We start from the raw sequence: 23,936 nt of genomic DNA on the forward strand, positions 1-23,936 counted from the left end.
ATTTTTTGCATGGTAGCCTGGCCACTGCAGAATAACATCAGCGCCTGTTTAATCTCTACAGGATAGCACCCTAGAGCTTCCTTCATCAGCTCGCAGTCACGTTCCAGGGATTTGAGGTTCAAATCGCTTGCATCCACTGCTTTGAAGTCGATCAGCGCATTATGGGTAACAGTAGCTGTATGTAACACCTGCTCCCGACTTTCTCTCTGACTTGCGTTTCACGGAGGTTGTCGGTACAATCTCGACCTTCAAAGCACTGGCCAGACCCTCTGGGGCGCCATTAAAAGCAGTGGGACTGGTATGAAACTGCCTGTGACTATCTCGCGATCTTGTGACGTTTGGAACTAGTAAATGTTATATTAAGACGTACGTACCCAAAGGATCAACTATGTATGTCTAACCGATCGCGATAAGATGACTACGCGTGGTTTGATAAGGGAGGGGGTTGGAAGGGATAGAAATCAGAATAATGAGAGTAGAGGACGAGGAGACGTACATATACTTGATTTCCTTGTGGCTTGCTCGATCGGGTTTAGCGCTCAGGCCTTGATTGATCACTGAGCCGCGAGCTGAGCAGCGGGCAAGTCGCGGACATCTCTTTGTTGCGGGGTTCGGTTGGTTGTCGTTGCCCAATGGTTCTGCCTGGCGTGGCCGCCCTCACGTAATTGACTGACAAGGGTGCCGTAACATTCTGCAGTCTGTCAGAGGACATGGGAACTCAAAATGGCACTGTCGATGAGATTATGGGCTGTGGTAGCGGCCAGCACCTCCAACCTGGGAACCGAGAGAGCCATGCAGCTTCTAGTTGGAGCTGGAAAAAAAAAAGTGTCCGAATCAGTACGCAGCAACTTTCCCTTGACCATGAAGCAACGACAGTAACACCATTGGTTCATAGCACCCACTACGACAGCCATTAGCCACATCCAAACCTGACTCTTGGGCGAAACGGTGACCAACCACCGGGTTTGTTAGAAGCTAATGGCCTTATTGTTGAAGTTACTTGGAAGGCCTCAACTAGATACGGCGTAATACTATATTTTCCATGAGGAAAATGGAGAGACAATCACTGCATAACATTCTGTTTTACAGTATCTATGGCCCAACCTAACACACATTCAAAAATGGATTAACAAAAATGACTCGACTTGTTCGAAGCCTAGAGATAAGATATACTGCAGATGTTGAATTCTGCAGCTTCACCACCAGACCACGGAAGCTGTGGATCTAAAAGTGACTCCTTCAACACCTATTAGAGTCGCCCCTTAGATGGAGTATTGATATTGCTCCATCGCACAGAGGCAGTTCCTCTACGCGTAGCAGTATGAACCCACAATGTAGTGGTAGCCTCCGTCCCCGCCCCCTGGATCTTCAACAATTGGAAGAAACACATTGCGCGATTGACAGTTGGAGCATACCACGGTTGCCTTCGAGTTGAAGCCGCGCAGCTGAAGTTTATGCGGCGCATCAATGATGATTGATTTGAAGGCCTTGCCGTGCACTTTTTTGCCCGAAAAGTAAAAGTCATATGCGTTTAGCGCACGTTCGCAGTTGTTGCACTGGTTGGACCCAGTGTAGAAGAGATATATAGCGACATGCGTGCCCAGATCTGCCTCAATGGCCGCCTCCTCCTTGTCCGTCATACTCGCCGCCGTCATATTGCGAAAATGGTGCTCGAGGTTTTGGATAAAAACTTTTTCAGTTACAAATCTCAAGACATTCTTGTCTTGGCGTTGCTCAAGGAGAGAATTGTAGCTAGTGATGAGACCGATGACGTTAGCCTCCTCTACCATCTCTTCGGTGTGGGCAATGATAGTGTCATCGCTCATGGTTGGTGGGTTCAAGGCAGTGCCCTAAGTGCTCTTCCTGCTTTTAATCGTGTTGGGTGTTAAAAATTGAAGTACAACTGTAGTTGTGAGCCCAATTCCTAAGACACCAACCAATTTATATACATGGTTCGTAAGATTTCTTTAAGTTGATATTGAGTTATGGCGCGTTTGGAATTTGGCTTACCAGCGGTAGTTAATCTACTCATTACATACTGTTGACGTAATACGAATTCTTCATTGCCTTTCAAATTTACAAGTATTGCTGTTTATTGATTGGAATGTAATTTTTGGATCTGGAAGCAATATCCAACTTTTCATACAGTCTAGAACTGATATATGACGGATCATAAATAGCACCATAGGGGCTAGACCTTGACAAAGCCTAAAAGCCTAACTATAATAATCATACGCGGTAGTCTATAATCTTTTACGATTATTAAAGAAAAAATTAGCTCTTCATCATATTCCATACTTATACCTCTATTCAAGGGTGTTTCAGGTGAGTGTAACCCTGACTCATATTCGACCTCAGTCTAGACAAATGCATGGGGTTCTAGACTACTTTGTTAGGATGCAATCCCACCCTACATTTAGAAATGCACACAGAGCTGTGTTCCGCAACGTCCGCAAGCAGCTCTAGCTTTCAGCCCTTCTTACAAAGCTATGACTCACATCTATAGTATGCTCGTCCCCTCTGGTAGTAATTTATTACAGACAATGTTTCAACAAAACTCGCCGTATAACTGGGAAATATCGCCTTCTTATTATGGTCGGCTATAGCAGACATCTTTCGCCTTAATTCGATTAATTCTATAGTAAAAATATAATTCCTATCTAGATGCCTGCGCATTCTTCCAGTAAGCTCCAGCCTTTAGATAGAGGCTGTTTGTTTTCGAGGTCTGAAAGTCGCGTACAGTAATCTAGTAAAGTAAAGAAGAAACCGAGAAATTAATTACATTATAGAGTTTAACTTGCTAGGTATATTTACAGATGCTTGCGATCTTGCTTTTACAGCAAAGCCTATTCGGTATAGCTTCGCAGGCACCGGCCTAGTACTATTTAACCCGGGGACAGTACTGAGCAAACTAGAGGTCCAACTAAAGGTGCTTACATCACCAGGCAGTTGGTCAACTAATTCAGCCTATAACACCCTATACAATCAGGCAGCTAGAGAAGCAAGTATCTGCAGCAAAGAAACTGCTTAACGCAGCTACAGCCCTATACTTTTACTAGAAGGGCGAATACATAAAATGTTTAAAGGTCATGGATTGAAGCTTAATGAGTTTGTTTTTACAAAGGAAGAAATACGCAGACAAAACCCTAAGCCCTAAAGAAATCGACTAGATAACAATCTATAGAAGACAGCTTATCCCTTCGGAATGGCGCAGAGCGATTCCAACACGAAAATAAAGTTGAAGAAGCTTAGGATACTATCCCTATATATCTAGCGTTTCTGCAGTTGGGCCGCGCGTACGAGCGCCACCGCAGTGTTCTAATTATTATGTTCGGGGAGCTAGATGTCCTAAACCCCTTAGTAATTAGGTCTTAGTTAGAAACGTAATTGTTTGGCTGTTAAAGGCTCTAGTATTTAGCCCGTAGGCAGGAATTGGGGGACTGGACTTACTCGATGGCGTTGACTCACCCGCTAGTGAAAAAAACGTTAATAACTCCCCTATCTAACCTGCTCTAGATAGTTAATACATTCGTCAGCCCTGAGCGGGATCCCACCGTTTATTACAGTTGCCCATACGGATTCCGCCGCGCACTTACTAATATAAGCATAAACCTAAAGGTTTCCTATTATAACACGGGAGACGCGAAGTGACCGTGACTGCCCATTTAGCTGCTGCCAGGAAATAATTAGAAACTTAAAGGTATTCCATAAGTTACACCAGTAGTAAACAAAAGAGATATTGAATGAGGGTAGATTCAGGAGCCCTAAGTACTGGGGTGCAAACACTTTTGCAATATATTGTCGGATCCAACGAAGAAATAGATATATCTCAACCAATCGAACGATAGAAGTCTGCATTTGCTAACAACTCCCTTCCTGGCAATTTGTATGGGCAAATGCACAATGCAACACGAGACATGAAGGCACCAAATTAAACCCAATTAGGCCTCCACAACTTGGATTCCAAGGGACCACATGTGTTGTATGCGTTTAACTTACTCAGGGGCACCATCCATGACTATAGCAATTTGCTCTCATGCCGAATAACGTGGCAACAGCAGCAGCTTGACAGGCCAGATAAGCGGGCGGGTTCCACCAGACTAACCCGCCCGCACACCCTACTGTGAGTACTCCAAATGCTATGGAGGCATCACTCAAACAAGCGGAACAACTCTGCTCGTCCCAGATTTGTCTAGGATGATCAGCTAGTAGAAAGACAAAACCGAGGATCAGTTTGGCTTACACTTCTCCGGAACTGGGTGCCATTGTAGAGGCCGTGGGGCTACAGAACTTCAACGCAGAGTTAATGCGTGGGGCCACGTCATACATCGTCTTGTTAACACTTTCTGAGAGACGCAGGATTGGAAGAGGTTTGCCGTCGGAGAATGTGGCTTTACTAGCATTTTCGGCAGTGAATGGCGTAAATGTGCGGTCATCAATAGAGCCAGTAACGAGGCCGCTCCTATTAATGATATAGCTCGCTTGTGAAGCTCCTTCAACCACACGACCCCAACTTATTAGCGCCTTCTGCATGCCGTCACTAGATATCATGAATGAGGCGTTGAAGAAGTGGATGTGGTCATATAACGCCTCCTGAGTAAATAAGCCGTGGTCGTTACGCGCGGATTGGTATGTCCGGAATGTGATGTAGTGGTCTGTTATATCACTGTGCTCCGTCACGGAGACGGACTCCTCAACGTGGCCGTCGTCATCAGAAGAGATGTTACATCTGATCGAGGAAGTGGTGACACGGCCAAGGAAGGGGGTATCAATGAGTGGGCGTTGACTTTCTTGCAAATTTCGGTTTGTAGGTGGATGAGGCACTGAGAGACGTGACTGACATCCGCCTTTGGCCCAGGGGGTTGAACAGGATAGACGCTCTTTATAACTGCAAGCCCCACTGTTGCGAATCATAGACCCAGCTTTGGACCAAGGAAAGGCAAGGGAAACTTGGACGATGATAAAGAGATGGAACAAGGCGAAGGGGAGTCGTGCCATTTCAAGAAGCGGTGATGATGCTAATACCGTGGACGGAAGACTTCAGATTACTCGGTGTGGTCAGCCAGCGGACCTATTGTATAATCCACGAAAGTATCATAATCTGTATCCACCGCCGAACGTTGGGCCGACTTTAAAGGGCAGATAAGGCCTCGCTCGTTTATTTCATAACCCGCTTTGAGATCCGGTTCATCCGGCAATATCTATGTCATCATGAGAATATCTCTCATCTAAAGCCGGATCTCTGAAACATTTCTATGGATTGGGGACGGAGAGCGCGTAGGCGGCGCGTGGGTTTCATGGGACGTTCGTCAAGCTGACCCAAGTTCGGTATCTTATGCGGATCAGTGACTTCAGCAATCAGTATGCAGAAGGTTCATTCGTTGATCATAATAATAATACAATTATGTTAATTTCCGATCGACCATTCTAGATTGCTCTGTTTTACGAAAGCAAGTATAGGAGAGCCTTTACATATTACTTCCATATGAATGATGGACAGTTAAAGATCAGGTGGGACTTTAGCCCGTGGTGACGATAAAGTGTGATCTACCAGAAGCTACCCACCTTGGTAAAGCTATGATGTCTATATACCGGGCAAGCCCTAGTCCCTTCATATTGGAGTCTGGAAGTGGCCATCACTGCTCATACAACCTCCGGCCGCGCAGAAGGGGAGGGTCGCGCACTTTACCCGCTACTAACACTGCATACGTTGCGTAGCGTAGCATAGATGTCATTGATTAACAAATTAATTCATCCTATGGGGAACAATTGCCTTATTCTTAAATATATTCTGACGTAAACTTCTGTCCATAATCGTGAGCCATAAGCTGATGCTTGTGTCACAAAATGCAAGGCTTAAACCTATATGGATGCGAGACTAACACCGAAATCAACTCTTAAGAATGAAATTCAAACCTGCATTGGGAAAACGTAATAATGCCAAAAATCTAGATCAATTCGTTGTATCTATGAGATATGTGCCCTGCAAAGTTAAGGTTTTGATGGCAGCTGCATATGTGGGGGTAATCTCCATACCCGGGCCGATTCCGTTGGAACAACCATCCACTGTTACTACACGGCTACCTGTTATTGGAAGAGGTGTATGCAAGCACCGGACTCTGCAATAGTCTCCACTCTATGTGACACTTGGTGGTACAAAGTTGTTCAGAAGGGATCTAGTTCCAGCCAGTCCAAGCTGCATGCAGCAAGAACACATTTCCAGCGGGCATTGTCGGGTGGTAAAGTATGGGGAGAGTTTCAAACCTTAATGGAACGTCGACGTACCTCGAAGAAAGCTAATTTTCAAAGCTAATAATGGGTCTGGCCGGTCCATACCAATCACCCATTTCCGGATATCACTGCCGCCACGTAAAACGCTGTGTAGCTTAGCTACTTTGATACATTCTGGCCGTTTCAATGATTTACATCTTGTGGCTTCACTGGGCATGTATTATGGTTTTGATTGGATTCATGTTAATAGCTAGACCCCATCATTTTACCAATTAACGTATTTCACCCGCAAGTAGACCGGACTACCAGCAACAGAAGACGCTCGTTCTCACATATCAAACGTGAATTTCGCGGCAAACTCTGGTCATGCTACATACTATATACCTCATATAGTACCACGATATCATTTCATGCCTAGACACACTGTCTTTTGCGCGAAGTATTTAAATAGCTAGTAGAAATAGCAAAGTATATTCAAAGAGAGTGTAAATCGTCATCATGGAAACAGGGCATTGGGAAGAAAAATTACTCGAAGATCTAATATCTGTGTTGTCCGTCTGACTTTTGGGAGAAAACTGGTCTCCCATGCTCAGTTTGTGGATGACGAAATAATGCACGTCCTGTCATTTGCAGTTTTTTGTGATGTAATACTAACACGCATCACTTTTGGGGTTAGACTCAAGCTAGATGACATAGCGATACCTATGTCGCTAGTATACTCTTCGATACCTGTACCTTAGTTATTTAAATATCGGAGTTCCTAGTTAGAAACAATGGCTGTTTACACTTTCAAGACCCATAGAAATGCGGCAGTCCTCCGTGCGGATAGTACTACCTGGCTATTACTCATCCAGAATGGGGTGTGCACATAAGAGCGACTGTTACCAGCAAAACACTCAAGGTTGGGTAAATGTCCCAGTAATGGTTCCATCTCAACTCGATGGAAAATACTGAAACTCAAAAGAGTCGAGGTCGCTTATGCCACCGGCTGGAAAACGATATTTGATGCCATCCAAGTCTATATGGGGCATAACAATGCTCTCGATAAAAGTGATTTCAACCTTTCGAACGATAAGGAGACTACGGTGGGATTTGGCGTCGCAGGGTCTCCGCCGATTGACCAAGGAGTTACAATTTCATTGCTTATCACCATACCTAGTGGGCCAGATGAACACGGACGCTGGGCCACAATCTCTTCTGTTGGAGCTTACGTCACCCCTTCTTGAAGTGCATTCAATAACCGTGCTTGCTGTCTGCCACAGAGAGAGTGTCGTTTTCTTTTGGGAATGTGTATTCTACAAGAAGATCTGTTATGGGATGTCACCAAAATCACTATTTGATACTGGAAGTAGCTAAATCAATCTTGTCGCCAAGACATTCTCTTCCTTACCAACTCTGGACTGGTTGATATGCGTGAGGTTCAAGATTGGCTTACAAAAGCATTTGGCATTTGTGGCCGACTACGCAGAATAGATAGTAGGCCAATGGGCAGATGATATGGATGCAAATTCTCTCCAGGAAGAGGTATTGAGCTGGACCGGGCAGGCTGAACGTGAATTCTGGTAGTCACAGAGGGCTACAGCTTGTTTGCTTGCTTGGTATTATTTACCCTGACCTTTCGTGTCAGGGACGATATGCATGCTTGCACAACTCTAGATATCCATATATATATACACACGAAAACTGCACTATTTCCAAAATAACAGGCTTAGAGTGTCACCAAGGCCTATCTTAACCAAATTGCCATTGGTGCGATTCGGCTGCCCCTGCAGTACGCGGCTATAAAGATATTATGATACCTATGCAAAAGTTCAGTATCGCTTTTAAGTACACTGGCCTGCATTGCTATCTACTTGCCTTGCCTTGCCTTATTTATTACCGCCCAGCAGAGGTGGCATGCTGTTAAATACAACCCTAGTTCTGCTCCGAAGTGTTAGAGACCCATGATATCCATGCCTATTAGCTAGTTGAGGGCGGCCTCGCCGGGCAGAGCCACCAAGTAACCATGTTCAACCCATCCTCGCAATAAGAAGATGCACGCTGCTGTGTAATGAGAAGTACACTGGATTATTGATATAACAAGTAAACTAAGTTAATAGTTTTGTTTAATTTAATGGGTAATCTATATTTCTAAATATTACAAAATCAATCAAAATTGAATAAAACCAGTGTGTTAGATAATAGTTATTACTAAGATATCTAAAAGAAATAAAAATAGATCTAGCTTTACCAAATCTAAGAAAAAACTTACTATAGTAAAAACATTAAAAGAAAAATTAAAATTGTATAAAATAAGATCTAATATTCAGTGTAATATACAAATATCTGTTACGGGTTCTATAGGCCTTGTACTAACCATAGGCTGGGGGTCGGCGGGACCTCGCTGCAACCCTCAGCCGGGGTGGGCTATAGGCCGTTTCTGCCACCGCATACAGCCTCATTCCCCCTTTGTTCACTTGGCCGCTGTCTGATTTCCTGTTCCTTAGCTGATCCTTCTTGTTCATACTGCACGCTTAGATAGGAAGATCCATCCCATAACAAATAGAAGGAAAAGTGAGTTAAACAGCTTGACCACTAAACTACAGATATCTGCAACTCTGGTCAATTCTGATGTTGAATTGGGGGTTGAAAAGCCATGTTTATGTTGCAGCTTCTGTGACCTAGTGTCTTCTAGAATCTGACAATTAATCATCGTAATCAGAGATGAAACAAGAGATAGAACAGAATAGGAATAATAGAATACAATAGAATGTTTTAAGGAACCAGCCAATTGTCTCAGTCGTAGCGTGTCTCGTATCCGAGAAGGAACCGTTCAAGATATAGCAAGAGGATCACCAGAAACAAAGATAAATGGGAGTTTTACTTTGAATTTGGAGGTACGCAGCTAAGATTATGATATCCTGGCCGAGTATACGAAAATTAGGAAGTAATAGGTGACGGGAAGTATGGGGAATAATACGGTCTGTACATGGTATGGGAAGAGATGGAAGCAATACCAGGGCGGTTCGGAGGTTGGTCCATTCAGGTGATGGCGGGATAAGGCTAGCAGTGGGTAAAGTGCGCGACTTTCCCCTTCTGCGCAGCCGGAAGATGTATGGGCAGTAACTGTCGGTTCCGGATTTTTATATGTAGGGTAAGCATCTACTAACTACTAAATGAACAATAAAGACTTTGCAGAAGGAACTCCAGATTTAAATGTTAACAACCTAAATGATATAAAAGCGTAGACGTCACTATAAAGTACAAAAAAGTTTGGGGCTGAGAGTAATGAGAAAGACGAAAAGAAATGCTCGTTAGCCTGGTCATATAATCGGCACCAACTTTTCAGAAAGCATGATTGCAGGTTAACACTGTCTCTTTCTTGGGGGATTAGTTTCTATCCCTTGTATGCTGCAGACTCAGGTAACCTCTCCCACGGTGCAAATACATTTTTGCTGTTTCTCAGATGGCCTTTCAGCTCTGGGAAATGCCGCAACAGCACATCCTTCATGCCAGTATTCTGTACCCAGTGAAACCCCTCTTCAGTGTATGTATTTGTGTCCCATTGTCCTGCAATAAAGCGGTCGCTGTTCAACCGCCTGCTAGCCATGAGAATAAATATGCGGAACGCCGTGTCACTGAAACCAAAGCCTTCAGGAACTGGCTCACTGTGTGACCCCACGAGTGTATCAACTAGCTCTATGTCTCCATACACGTCACGCAGCTCTTGAGCGAGCTCCTTGTTATTACCCGTCAGCTCCTCGAAGGTTTTTGGAACTGACATGCGCAGGAGTCGTCGGAACTGATTGTAGCGGGGCACACCACGCTCGCGATCACGCAAAATATCAACAGTACCCAGGTCCCGATGCTGGCCGTCTGGCGTGGATAGGTTGCACATAAACTCAGGGTAGTTATTATTGGTAATGGCCCCTGGGTAATTAATGCCGAATGAGTAAAAGCTGTCAGCAAATGAAATACCCTGGTGAAAGGGCCTCTGAGCCCCGCTGAAAATCGTGTCCACGACGGGGATAGTTGACTTGTGCCGGCCGTCTGCAGCACTGAAAAAAGCGATCTCATCTGGCCCAATAGTCAGCAAATATGTCTTGGGAATATGTCAACCAGGAGCACCATTGATGCTTACCGGGAATTAGCGGATGCATTCTGTAGACGGAGACAAATTCTTCCGTTAGAGAATATGGAATGCCAAAGTGGTTAACACCGGAGCCAGGAATACCGCTAATTGTCTCACTAGTCTTCGAGATTCGGCCCACCATCTTCGTTAGGGTCTCCCCAGCAATCCCCCACCAGTTCGCATTCATGCCAATCTCAAGAGCTGGATGAGCTAATATAGCGGGGGTCCATTCAACAGTATGTATCTTGGCCATCAGCGCACAGTTGGCAAGGCGAGCCTTGTCGAAGATTTGATCACTGTTTTCTGTCAAGACCTTTCGTTTGTCTCAAAATTCTGTGTCAGCTTACCTAGTCCAGTCAGGATATGCGGTGCGCAGCATGTCGCAGATGGCATTATGCTCCATCGCGAAAAGTGTATGTAGCATTTCCATACCAGTCCACCAGTTATTGTTGAACCCTGTCTGTGGATTCCCAGCGTTATCACGGGGAAGGAATGTCACCGTGCCACTTCTAGACAGCGACAACTTCCCATCCTTGTGTTTGGTGCGCAGACTCTGGGTGATCGTTTCGCTTGAGCCATAGATTTGCGAGCCGTCCCACCACGCTGTGTTTTGATTCTTGTAGCCTGGGCACTGAATGTCAGATTCGTCTAGTGTCTCATCAGGCTTCGTTCGTTGAAGAATCATGCGACCATAGGGCCATGTATCTCCTGATGGAAGTGGAATATCATGGATTTCCTCGCTCTGGTTGCGAAAATTATCAGCATAATTCGCAGTACTAAAGCACAAACTACAACAGCATCAGAACTAAAAACTTCAATACGCACGCTTTCATGTTGAAACCAGTCATGTATCTGGAACTGGATCCACGCAGCAGCAAGCAAGTTGAGGCTTGTTGCTGGAATAAACCCTCTGGACTTCCTTGCCATGAACCGCTCACTGACCACCCTAGGATTCGGGGTCCAAAGCTCATCCTTGTTTGGCATTTTGGTGTATTCTCTCGGAAAATTCCGTCCAAAGCGCATGCCTGCGCAACCCATAAGTGGTAGTTCAACAGAGTTAAACTTGCCATCCGAGTTCCTTGCACTGATGAACCGCTCATCCTCCAATGGATGATTAACTGTGTTTCCCTGCGCGTCGCCGGACGAATACCCATCATGGAGGTTGTAAGCACGCAGCTCGATGCGCAGGAAGTCGAGGTTGAGCGCGCCAAGAAAGCCTGGGAGTCTGTGCCACGGCACGTATCTATTGATGAAGTGGAAAATCTTGATAAAGAAGCGCTCGAGGAAAGTTGGCTGGAAATTGGGTGGCTCCATTGCTTCAGAGTATGGAGGGCTTTACATAAAATTATTGGGAAAAGTCAGCCACAGGTAAGACTAGAAGAGCAGATCTGGTCCCGGGATTATCAGTAGTAGGGAAGACGAGCAACAACCTAAATAACATCTCCTGGGTTTTCCCATGGGGCTCTATTTGGCTGCTCTTTTCTCAGTGGTATTTGGACAAAGGTTATTAAAATTTAAATTCCTCTGTATGTATTGATCTAGACCCAGAAGTGTGCGAGCCAGTTAACTATACATACCACGGTAAATTGGCAAAACTCAAGGATATCGCCAATATAATGAGATCATCAACTGGTAATCATGTCACGAGAAATAGTCCCCACTTCATAAGTGTTCCAGCAAATTTTCCAGACTGTCTATTCAGCTGTCCAATATCGCTCTCACTTAAACAATAATTAACGGACGAGCATTCCCCCGAAAAATTTAAAGTTCTGCAATTTAAACAGGACTACTGTCCAAATTAAAGTTAGAAGACTCTATACCATATTTCCGCTTTCACCTAGCTAGGATAACAAGCCATGGTTCTATTGAGGTAATAACATAAGCTCTTAATCCTCTGAACTTATAGGCCTATCATCATATGATCCTGATTAAGTGCTTTTTTTGGCCCTAATCCGTAATAGACATCATTATATGTGCGCATCATAATGCCGGGCTATTTCTTTATCTCATGATTCTCATCATTCGTATTCTAGTAGCAACAGTATCCACTATCTGTGCCAAGCGCCTCCCACTCCTACCCGGTGTGTAGGGGGAGGCGCTTGGCACGGATAGTGCAGTGTTGAGTTTGGTTAGAGTGCCAGGTGCCGCTGAACATTTTCCTATTACCTAGCTATTTCATAATACCTCAGTAACATTTGCTAAAAATCATCCCCAGCATAAAGTTATACCTCCTGCGGACCAGGGCCACTAGGCACGATGGATATGGGATGGGAAGGAAGGGATTAAGCTTGGCCTGGTTGCATGATCTCCCTCCCTCTATGATCTCTTACCAACGCATTGTAACCATAGCCTTCCTGTAAGGCCTATGAAGGACGCCCTCTTGTAAGTCATCTGCCACTTTGAAATAAGGGTTAGTCTCGTCATCTAAGCGATCTAAGGCGGAGGCATCCAGTCGGCCTCAATGATATATATGTGGAGGCCGGACATGGTTGACCTAAGGGTCAATCATAACAGGTCTTTTGCCTCAGTGCTTAATCTTTTGCAGCCCAGAACAAGTTTCTCACATCTACATTCTACACTATCTCAACTACCAACTATACTATCTCGTTCCCAATTATCACCTAGCGAACAGGCCATCCACCCAGGCAGGTAGCTCCTTTACATTCTATGAGTAAATCTAGACTAACTTATATGTAAAGTTTAATAGCTCACCTTATATATGGAATACAATCACTGGTTTTCCACAGTAACATAGTAAAATGATTTCTACTTCTCAGGCTTGCATATGCCAACCATGGCTATAATAAACCTTATGGTCTCAGCTTCTCATACAATGTAGCATCAGATGTTTCTGTGAACGTATATAGTATGGCACACTCCATCACATGTTCTAGAACTAGAGTCTGTGAGGATTCTAGACATTCAAGAACCTGAAATAATTCATACTCACGTCACCATCAATTGTCGCCTGGGGCTTTCGATGACGTATGCTTAAAAGGTATATGGGCATAAATCACACCACACGCCCTTATTGCCTTGCCATCATCGAGCTCCCCATCAAAGAATTTTATTCCCTCGCATAGTCTCAGAAGCCTGGTCAGAGTTTTCCGTGAACTTGAGTTTCCGCTATTACAGAATTGGAAGGAAACTGTTTTCGCAGAAGTTGCAGCTATGCCTACCTTGACCAATTGGAACGACGAGATTCGGTATACTATACCCGATAATCGCTACAAGGAACCAACACAGATTTCTGAAGTTCAGCACATTGTCCAGGAAGCATTTGAAAATGGTCTAAAAGTCACAGTTGTTGGTGCCATGCATTCAACAACTGAATGCACGATTGGCACTGGAATTGTTATCTCATTAAAAAAGATGGCTCGCATACTATCAGTCAATCATGAGCAGCTCACAGTTACTGTTGAGGGAGGTGTTAGTCTCCGCGAGCTATGTGCACAGTTGAAGATGTCTGGCCTCCGACCCCCCGTTATCCTTGAGTGGGGCAATTTTCATATTGGTGCCATCAGTGGTACACATGCCAATGATACCTCGATGAATCAATCTGCGCAATTCTCATCATTTGTCCTGGGTGTGAAGCTGGTCACACCAACCGGCGATATTCTAGAAATATCAGAATCACAGAATTCAGAGTATCTGCCTGCTGTTCGCTCCCATTTCGGCATGCTTGGGATCGTCTGCGAGGTCACCCTGCGGATCTTCAAGAGCCAGCCACTCCACATGAGCTTCCAGGTTTCGGAGATTGACGAATTCCTTGGCAACTTTAGAGAAGAACTCCAAGCCCTGAAGGCAGGATATGACCAGGTGTTCGGGATGCTGTTCCCGACCTCTGGTAAGGTGCTCTTCCAGCGTCGCAAGTTCATCGACTCAGCAAACCCCAATTCTGATTCCTCCGGGACCCAAGTTGAAAACAAAAATATCATTGCTCTGTTCGGGGATTTCTTTCTTCCTTTGGTAAAGGCCTTAACGGCTCTACAGCTCCCAGCGGCTGTGGCAGCACCGCTCAACAAAGTGCTGATTGACTTGCCGCTGAAGAGAATTCGCGACTGTACCTACACCATAGATCCTTGTGATCGTGCGGTAACCTATGAGGAAGAGGACCCCGATTTTGAATTCTATGATTGGGTTTTCCCGGAGGAAAAGTGGTGTGATATGATCCGCGCGTTTCTGCAGCTGAGCGACCGTTTCCGAAGGGAGCAGAACTTTACGTTGCTCATGCCCGTTGCCGTCTACTTTCTCAAGCAAGATCAATCATCTTTTCTGTCTCGATCGCGAAACGGAAATATGATCGCAGTTGACCCTGAGTATCCTGACCCAGCAGATCCCACCTGGAAGGCATTTCGGTTAGCTTTCAATGAAATTGCGTTGCTTCATGGCGGCGTACCACATATCAATAAGACGCGTGGTGGTGCCATCAGCAACCTGACAAAAGTCCACGACCCAGAGAGTATCCGGCGCTTTCTTCAGATACGAAAGCAGCTGGACACTAAGGACCTATTCCTCAATGACTACTTCAAGGCCCTGTTCGGCATATAGCTTGGAATCGCAGCACATGGGCAGATAAGCGCAAAGATGTATTCTACGGCGAGATTTCGCGGCCGAACTACTAGCTGAGCCTCCTTGTTCACTCAATACGATACTGTAACTATCTAGCTAATAGTCACACTATTCTGCGCGTCTTTATTTATGAAATTAACCTAATGCCAAAGTAACCAACCGCTGTCAGCTTATAGATTGCTATTCAAGTACACAGAATAGGGAGTCAAAGTTTCAGCCATAGGGTCTTGATAAGGTAAAAAATGACAGGCAGATACAACCCAACTGGGACAACTTAAAGATGGCACTGAAATGGATGTCATATTTCAACGGACTTAGGGTACATAAGCGTACTTTGTGGCCCTAGGCGTGAAATACAATATAGAACAACAGAATCAATGCGCTTCTAACCAAACCAAACAGCGTACAAGGCGTCCTGTTCTTCAAAATCTCCTCTAGAAATCTTTCTTCGGTGTAGAAGGTAGTCATAGTCTCTCTGGATAACTTCCTCCCTGTTTATACAGTATTTAAGAAGAAGACAGTTTAAAGAAGGTTAATAAACTATAGATTAAATGGTAGCTTAGACAATCCTACTGCCCCACTCTCCTTCTAACGTCGGATATATATCTTAGCTAGCGATTTAATTATAATAAAACCACCGTCAGCATTATTAAGGAGTGCTTTAAATATAGCAGGCTAAAAGATATAATTGTTACCTTAGCGGAAGTCCAGTCGAGTAAATAATATATTATACTCGACTACATTATGCCTTCGTAGGTCCCAAAGATTAAAGGTGCTATCCTTTTAACAGAGCAGACAGAGACTACGAGTTAAAGCTAACACGAGAATAGTATCTATATAGAGAACGGTCCTTAAAGCGTGGTCAACTTATGGAATAATAAGCTTTTAGCCATCACAAAATCTTTTTAGACTTAGTTAGCAATAATTAGTATAACAGAATGGCTATTACATACAGATACCTATAATTTGCTAATGCATTCAAGCCTGGGCAAGGACCATAATTTAAAATATAGCCTTAAATATAGCTGTAGTTGTTAAACAAAGAAACCTTGCTAACTTCCCTGTGCTGTTCGGACAGGAAAGTCAACAAGCTCCTTACTAAGCTAAGTAGTCCTACGTATATAATATCTAACACGCAACACGCGAAATCATTATAGTACTAAGGAATTGAATACTTTCAAATGTTACTGGGGCTCTTATATAATTTAATAGGCGGTCGGGTTAAGAATCAGTGGCATCACAGATGGTTTCAGTGTGTTGGCGCTAATCAGCTGACATTTAGTGTGTACGTCACTTCCTAGTAAAGACATTGGGACTGAAATAATACTGATGAAATAAAGATGAGGACTAGTTGCATTATGCCCACTTGTATTTTACAAGAAACTAGGGCAGCTGCGTGGTTGAAACTTGGTTACGATTGTAATCGTGATCATATCAGATTTATTTGTTAACAAAAATCAACCAGGTTTTGTGATTGAATGGTCCAAGATCAGCCGCATTTGTGGAGAGTAATCCAAAGGATACGGTGCCAGCGACTAGCATATTCGCAAAGTTAAGGTTATGCTTTAGGTTCAGCAACAAGTGGTAAGCTTCCGTGAATCCAGATTGGATATATTTTTGGTGCTATTTCTGCTGGACAGGTCTAGATCTCCGCGTTTTCTGGTACTCACGTATCCCGCGCATACAGACACTGATGGGAGAACTAGGCGATTTAATTCCTGATATGCCCTTCCGCAACTCACGTTCAGATAAAATGAACGCGAAAGTAGCTGCAGGCTTCCTCGCACCAAGACTTTATATCACTGATCTGGAGTATATTTGCCTGTTTCATTGCACAAGTAAGAACCTTGTCGAACAACTTATACTGTCCACTATCCGGGACGCACACCCCACTACAATTGTTAAGCTCGTTACGTAACTAACTACACTTCTAACATCATGTCCCTCCAGTTCCGGCCGCCTCAGATTGGTAGTGGTGAGAATTTGCCACTTCCCAATACCGCTTCTTTAATAAGCCTTCTGTTGGATGATTTCCTCCTCGTTCTTCGCTGCATTCGGTATATACCTGGGATTCTCCTTCCGCTGTGGCCATTGCGGCCGAATGGCCGAGGGAGCTCAGGAGCATCGGGGAGAACCGTATTACTGTTCATTCACATAGAACTTATTGGGTTCATAACCTCCCTTCTGTTTTGTTTTATGTTGCCGATTATAACATTTGCTGTCTATCTCGTGGGAGTTATACTAGTAAATTTTATAATCTGCAGCTACCTGAACGGTAGGCAAAAGCTTTTATTTACCCGAACAGTTATATCTCCTTCAGCTCGTAAGGCTGAGTACTGGTTGTTTATTAATGGGGTTGTTGCTGAGTAAGTTCGATATATTGACGTTAATCACCACTCCCCCACCTACGAATATAATACAGGACCATGCAGTGGAGAGATACCTAACCAATAAATATTCGGATAGGAAGGTTTGGCTTCAAGATAACATCGATCGATTTGCTGAAGCCTTCGGTCGAACGGTCGTTGGCGTGCATAATCCAACGTGAGCTTCCTATGGTTGACATACGTGGGCCCCTCTTAAACTAGTACATCTATCACGGCAGGTGGGGAATCGTGTTTGATTAGTCGAGCGTTTGATTGAGCCCAACTTCACCTATGCAGTAGAAGATGTTCGAAAAGCTTATCGACTGATCAAACAAGCCCTACATCTAAAAGTCCGGAAGTGACGAGTTACTGTCCATACAAACTCCGACCGCCGCTAGCCCGATTTAGCCATCAACTATATGGAACATCCTCCAAACCGCCCCAAGTATAGTGGTAACGGGGCGGAGGGGGAGGGACCCATAGTAACGGGCTCCCGGCGCTAAGCCTACTTTGGGGGAGGGTCTATTTTCATGAAGCCAGAGCTTCGCATCTTAAATAGAATCGCGTTGTATTAGCTTGTTAGTCTGCACCTATTCCGCCACCTTCTATGCCTGAGCTATATCATTTACAGCCTGCCATGCCTAGTCAGGATGTGACAGAAGCGATAGGCGGCTGTTAATGAACCGAATATATATGTAATACAAGCTAATGCAGGATACTAACAGCTAGTAGTATAAGACAAGCTTAAATAACTGCTGAAAGACAGCCTCACACTCAGCACGCTGTATCTTAGGGATCCGGTTTTGGTCGGGACACTAGACACTGACATACTGTACGCCAGTAATTAGATACTTAGCAGAATAGGAGAGAGACTCCCCCCGATCAATTAGTAACACTGTAACCCTGCCCTGAAATTATATCCATCATACCCAATTCTGATCTTGGCACTCCGTACAAACTAGCCGGACCGTAAGGCATTGTATGTACAGTGCCGCATCTACTAGGGAGTAGATTACGTTAAAGCAAACAATAGTTTAGTCGGGGAGAGGCGTGCAAAGCGGCAATTCTTTAAGCACATGAGTCGCTGGTAGCTAAATTTATACTCTATGGTTGGTTTGAACGGCGGAAGTCCTTAGTCAAATATTGATCTTGAATAACAGGGATCCCCTTTGATCAACCTGCAGTGACAATATTAGTTTTCATTAGGTCTTCTTGACATCCTGTGAAGATAATCTACTCGTTCTTATGGCTTCTACCGAGGATAACATGATCACGGGATATACGAATTGGATATAAAACCTGCTAACAAATATATCTTTCCATAGCATAAAAGGATATCCAACACTCTCAAATCAAGTCGGCGAAGGATAATATGGTATCACCCGCTGCAATATCAAACCTCCTTATATGGCAAACGCTCCTCCTGAAACATCGCTTTGGCGTATTTTGTTAAAGAAAAGCCATGGTTTTATAAATGGCGGTAAATTCCATTCAACACAGCCAATCGGGACTGTAAAACGAATCCGGTCGGCTGCCGCCCTAAATTCATATAGTTAAAAGAAACATAACCCAGAAACACATTAGAGGTCAAACACCATAAAACATGAAATACCACTAGCTCAAAAGTGCCATAGGCAACTCATTTGTCTATATGGTCATTTTCTCTCTTGACACTGTTCCCACCCGCCTTCGACCGAGTGAAGCCGAGTTGAGTGTAGATTATGCGGCTCCCCATTGAAAGTGTAACATATTGCCGTTTCTCAATCAGAGATTTTTGGATATTCCCAAGCTGGCACGGGCATTTTTCCGGCGCTACTTTCCATTCCACTTCATAATCATGGTATCTAAAGCTGATACTAGATCATAGCAAAGGCGTTAGCCTAACATGAAGTAGCCTTTCCAGGTCTCGCAGTCTTGGTTTCAGTATGGAATAGACAGCGCCAGATGGCTTACAAATCTATATCAATTCCATCGTTAATACCTCCTACAGAAGTATTTTACGCTGACCCCTCGCTAAGCGATATACAGCCTACCACTATGGTGTAAATACATGATTTCTTCCACGCAAGGCTTCAGCTTGAGGCTTTACTAGACTAGAAGAGGTTAGCGTGACTGTTCATATTGCTCAGGGAAGCGCTAGGCTCAACTAGGGAAACATTCCGCTATTGGAAAAAATTTGAGACTGTTCGGCGGCTCTTTTGCTCTAGCGCTACTAAGAGCAGCTGGCGAGGTTAGAAGGACTTGCGAGCTACTTCTATACTACAGTACGAGCGTTCATGTAGGTTCTTCTAACCCTTGCTTGCACGCCTTGAGTCTTTAAGTGTAGAAAGGCAACTTGTGATTTGTCCGCTGTTACTCCTTTCTCCACCTTGGAGTAGTCATAGTTACATTAGGCAGATCCTCGTGCGTCCTGCACTACTCTCCTACATGCATATAACCTAGTTAGGGGGTTAGAAGTTAACCAGTGTGGCTTTGCGGGTTCTAGGTAAATAATGTATACTATACTACAATTTATAAAATTTAAAAAAATGTAATCCGCATTTTAGATACACAATTTAGGCCTTAACTAAAGAAACAGACTAGTACAAAAAGGAAAGCGATCATTCTCCCACTGTGGCCCTGCCACGCCAACTAGAAAGAACTGATTACCAAACCAATTAAGAGACCAAGTGGAAAGAATTTCACTCCTCCACAACATTAACAAAGGTTACTGATATAGTCGCTGTATCCCCTCCGAAAGGCTCTCGGTTAAAAAGCTGTAGCGAGAATGGGATAGGAAGGCCGCCCTTTGGTACAAGCGCAGACTGAGTTCGTTCATCTGCTAAGTCTGTAGTTGCTTCGCTCGTACCCTCATAGAACTTTCCGTTGACAGTAACAAGAATATGCCGGTTTTTGTTAAGCTGGGCGGTAATAATGACTTCCAGGCGGCATTCCCCGCCCCAGCCTTCAGACCATGTAAAGAAAGTTTGGGGAACCTCTTCCTCTGATAGAACTACTCTAGCGTAAACAGGCCGATGCATTCTTTCGTGAGCACCGAAAAATTCGTCGTCAACACCGCTGAGGGCGCCGGATACAACGAGAACACGCGGTGCTGCGGCCATTCTGGAGTTTTAATTGTACTATATGATACTGTAATGGGCCAGATATATGTAGCGGTTGTTGACTAAAGAAAGAGGTGTATTTTGAAGAGGCGTGGCATGGAAGTGAATATAATACAAAAGAGCCTAATAAAACTTGGTTAAAGTTAGGAATAGGCGATCTTTATATTAGATTTCCCTTAGGCCTAGACCGAAGATTAAACATACCCACTAGGGATTACTTCAGAATCTAGAACGGTCTGGTAATTTAAGCACAGTTGCTGCGTACTGGAAACAGAATTTAGATTTAACTTTGGCCGTCTCATTATATCTGTACAGTGGGTAACATTCAATTTTTTTTAACTCTCATGGTGTTACTGAGCTTTGGCCGTTTGCAGAAATCCCTTAACAGCAGAACGACCTAGAATTCAGCCACAAGATAATAGCTACCAACCTCTAGCTAAGCTATATCACTAATCCTAACAAGTTTCTCCTGGGCTAAGTGGGCTTTAAATTTTAAATCTACGGAGGAATTTTTTGTTTCCACCCTTTTAGGCTCCTGTGTTGTTGGGCTAGAACTTTGAGCGATATATCCATTAACACCTTAAAACTAGCTAACAATATCATAGTGGCATTCTCCTAAGCTTTAGCAATCTGAGTGCATTATATAAAGCGAATAGTCAATCCTCGCGCACTTAATCACAGGAATTATTAGATAAACAACGACGAAGTTGAACCTATACTCCTTTATTTGTCCCACAACATGTGGTAAAATCTCTTGTTACAGAAAGGCTACTGTCTGTGGCAACTTGGGAGTACAACAATCTAATTGTAATTTGGCTGTCAAGAAGACTTCCAGCTTAGTAGTTATTTCTGAATATGTAGCCTAACATTTTTCTGTTTCGTATAGGATACCCACACCTGCAAGTTAATACTGGAACCCAACATCAGTGCGGTAGGTAAACTGGCTGTCATACGGATTTTAAGTTAGACTATATCTGCAATTGATTTCACTGGCTGTTCACACGCAGAAGACTACGTTATCATTTTAAATTAGTCTAGGTTTAGTATTGATATCATCACCGAGATCATACTTTAATTATGCTTGGTTACCCTATGGGTGTTAGTACTTAAAGCACCTTGATACTTTCTAGTAGCACTAGCCAGTGCTCACATCTGCTTGATACAACATTAACGTCTCACTCAAGGTGCAGATAAGTATTTACTGTTAAGCCCCTCCGCGTATTTTATTCTGCGTGAACTAACCGAAGCAGTAGAACAAGTTCGGCATGAGGTTCTCTATATGGATTGTCCTGACACTCTTCACAAATACCCATGCTTTGCTGGCATCCTCAGATTTGAAACGGCAAAATGAATGCACTGCCGCCACAACCGACGAACTCATCTTCAAAACTGATATTGAGGCTTTTAGTGCGGCTCGCGAGGCCAGAGAACCCCCTTGTTTTGACTGGTCGTCCGATGACTGTACCATGGCTCCAGATATGCCAGCAGGATTTAATTTTGAGCCGAGCTGCAGACGACATGATTTTGGTTATCGGAATTTCGGCGCACAGGACAGGTTGACAGAGACCCTGAGAGAAAGAATTGATGATGTGTTCAAAAGGGATTTGTACAATGAATGTGGGAGGCAAAGCGGATTTTCACAAGTTTGGAGACGTATCATGTGCCTGACAATTGCGGAAGTATATTACCGGGCGGTTGTTCTATGTGGAGACGGAAATTGCGTCGACTAGTGCTTATACGACGGTCTACTGTGGATCGTATCAGGTAATAGCTGGCTTTTGAAAAGGGATCACTGCTGATTCCACAGCTTGCTCAAATTGATACGTTTAAAAGTTATCTGTACAATTAAGTCCATATTCCCAATATCTTAAAATGATGTGAAATTAATCAAAGTTTAGTACTCGCAAGCAGCTGTATGACATTCTAGGCAAGCATTGTTTATTAGAGTACTTGCTGTATGTGAATGTCAATGTCATTCAGGAGGAGTAATTTTAGTCTATAATATAACATATCTATGTAGTATTAAGACAGGTACCCTCAGTAAAATGGTGGAAGCTTTTTCTGTTTTATAAGGTAAAAAGTATCTGCTCTAACATGTTTTCTCATGCGGATTAATGAAGTTGCAACTCTTAATATTATAATAATATCAACTCTTATGCCTGTAACTTCTAACTAAGAGTATCTTATTATTTATTTAAATATGTAAATTTCTCTCTTTTATATTTGCTTTACTCTAGTTCGCTTGCTTTATAGCTAAAATTAAAAGAAAAAAATTATACATATTTGTTAGAAAATAAAGTACCCGGCAGCAGCAGGATGTCCGTCTTTACCAGGCTTATCCTTCTCCTAAAAACAAGCCCGAAACGGACGTTGATATTATTACTATCTATAGCCTTGACACAGAGTCGCCGGATATTTAGATATAGCGAACTAGTAGCACTAATAAGCACGGTATAAACTAGCTAGCGTATCCGGATATACTTCCTAACAAGGCTAAACAGGCTTAGATTCTCTATTACGACTAGCTAGCAAGTCTTTTTAACAAACAAAGTATAATTAAGATAATAATTACAGAGCTTACTAGGTGTTTACTCCTAGATATTCACTCTTAATCTAGACGGAGAAATATTAATCTCTACTGTTTATTATCTCGTGCCTAGGTAGTATTATACTAAGTTAAGCCCTAGTAATCGTCGCTTAGCTTAGAAATAAATATGCTTCTTTCTAAAGAGTAATAGAGGGCGTAGTTTTTCTAGTTACACTGTTTAGAAAGACTATATTTAACGATATAGCTAGGGCAGCAGTCCCTTTTCTGAAAGGCTATGCTAGGCTCGCAGACAGAGCAGTAACCGGCCTGCTTAACAGCGTGACAGCATTAACTCTTCAGGATTCTGTGGGAGATTTCACGCAGATTTTTCGTCAGCGGGATTAGGCACTGCTAGCAATCTTCTATAAGACTAAAAAAAGCAACCTATTACGAAAGGCTCTGTTTCTATCGCAATTAGCTGCCGACTTTCTAAAAAAGCCAAAGTTAGTAAGTCGTCGAGATAATTCTCGGATAAATCGGTTCTTATCCTAAGCTTCCTATTTTAAGCTATAAGGCAATTGGTTGATATCTTTCTAGCTAGTTAATAGCAGCTCTGCGCGTCTCGACATAGTCCCGGAATCTATTCCCCTTAAGCGGACCTTATATTTAGATAAATAATTTTAATAGACCCGACGATTCGGGTTATATTACTATTACTAAAAAGATCTAAATTTTTATTGACAAGATATATAAGGCGTCTCCGCTTAAAAAAGCGGATAATTATATATATTATAATTATTATACTACAAACAGACTTGAGATTAAATAACTTTTAGGTAAGTCTTTGTCGATAGAGCAGTGCTATATTAATCTTGCTATAGTAAAGTAGCCTGATAAAATAGAGTTGTATACAGGAAGGAAATACATAGTAGTCTTCTCTGTTCTCACTCGCTGCTTAACTAAAAATTAAAATACTAGACAAGGGTATCTAGATTAACTTACAGATAATATTTAAGAAATATAAACGG

At 43.3% G+C, this 23,936-nt stretch overlaps 6 protein-coding genes across 6 annotated transcripts; 2 read left to right on the top strand and 4 right to left on the bottom strand.

Annotated features, from left to right (window-relative positions):
• Positions 1–1,063: 1,063 nt before the first annotated feature.
• ATEG_03578 (uncharacterized protein) lies at positions 1,064–1,826 on the bottom strand (the record flags this gene model as incomplete). The annotated part of the gene is made up of 2 exons (XM_001212756.1): positions 1,064–1,078; positions 1,416–1,826. The coding sequence occupies 2 exons, from the start codon at positions 1,824–1,826 to the stop codon at positions 1,064–1,066; spliced, it is 426 nt and encodes a 141-aa protein (XP_001212756.1).
• Positions 1,827–3,999: 2,173 nt separating this feature from the next.
• On the bottom strand, positions 4,000–4,998 carry ATEG_03579 (uncharacterized protein; the record flags this gene model as incomplete). The annotated part of the gene is made up of 2 exons (XM_001212757.1): positions 4,000–4,192; positions 4,244–4,998. The coding sequence occupies 2 exons, from the start codon at positions 4,996–4,998 to the stop codon at positions 4,000–4,002; spliced, it is 948 nt and encodes a 315-aa protein (XP_001212757.1).
• Positions 4,999–9,607: 4,609 nt separating this feature from the next.
• ATEG_03580 (peroxidase family protein) lies at positions 9,608–11,656 on the bottom strand (the record flags this gene model as incomplete). Its single annotated transcript, XM_001212758.1, has 4 exons — positions 9,608–10,287; positions 10,352–10,638; positions 10,690–11,084; positions 11,168–11,656. 4 exons carry the CDS (start codon positions 11,654–11,656, stop codon positions 9,608–9,610), a joined length of 1,851 nt encoding a protein of 616 aa, XP_001212758.1.
• A 1,857-nt stretch (positions 11,657–13,513) lies between these two features.
• On the top strand, positions 13,514–14,893 carry ATEG_03581 (uncharacterized protein; the record flags this gene model as incomplete). Its single annotated transcript, XM_001212759.1, has 1 exon — positions 13,514–14,893. One exon carries the CDS (start codon positions 13,514–13,516, stop codon positions 14,891–14,893), a length of 1,380 nt encoding a protein of 459 aa, XP_001212759.1.
• Positions 14,894–19,961: 5,068 nt separating this feature from the next.
• On the bottom strand, positions 19,962–20,381 carry ATEG_03582 (uncharacterized protein; the record flags this gene model as incomplete). Its single annotated transcript, XM_001212760.1, has 1 exon — positions 19,962–20,381. The coding sequence occupies one exon, from the start codon at positions 20,379–20,381 to the stop codon at positions 19,962–19,964; it is 420 nt and encodes a 139-aa protein (XP_001212760.1).
• A 1,265-nt stretch (positions 20,382–21,646) lies between these two features.
• On the top strand, positions 21,647–22,801 carry ATEG_03583 (uncharacterized protein; the record flags this gene model as incomplete). Its single annotated transcript, XM_001212761.1, has 3 exons — positions 21,647–21,936; positions 22,280–22,336; positions 22,681–22,801. 3 exons carry the CDS (start codon positions 21,647–21,649, stop codon positions 22,799–22,801), a joined length of 468 nt encoding a protein of 155 aa, XP_001212761.1.
• Positions 22,802–23,936: the final 1,135 nt, after the last annotated feature.

Source organism: Aspergillus terreus, genomic scaffold (assembly GCF_000149615.1).
Source record: "Aspergillus terreus NIH2624 scaffold_5 genomic scaffold, whole genome shotgun sequence".
In the NCBI taxonomy this organism is placed as follows: Eukaryota; Fungi; Ascomycota; class Eurotiomycetes; order Eurotiales; family Aspergillaceae; genus Aspergillus; species Aspergillus terreus.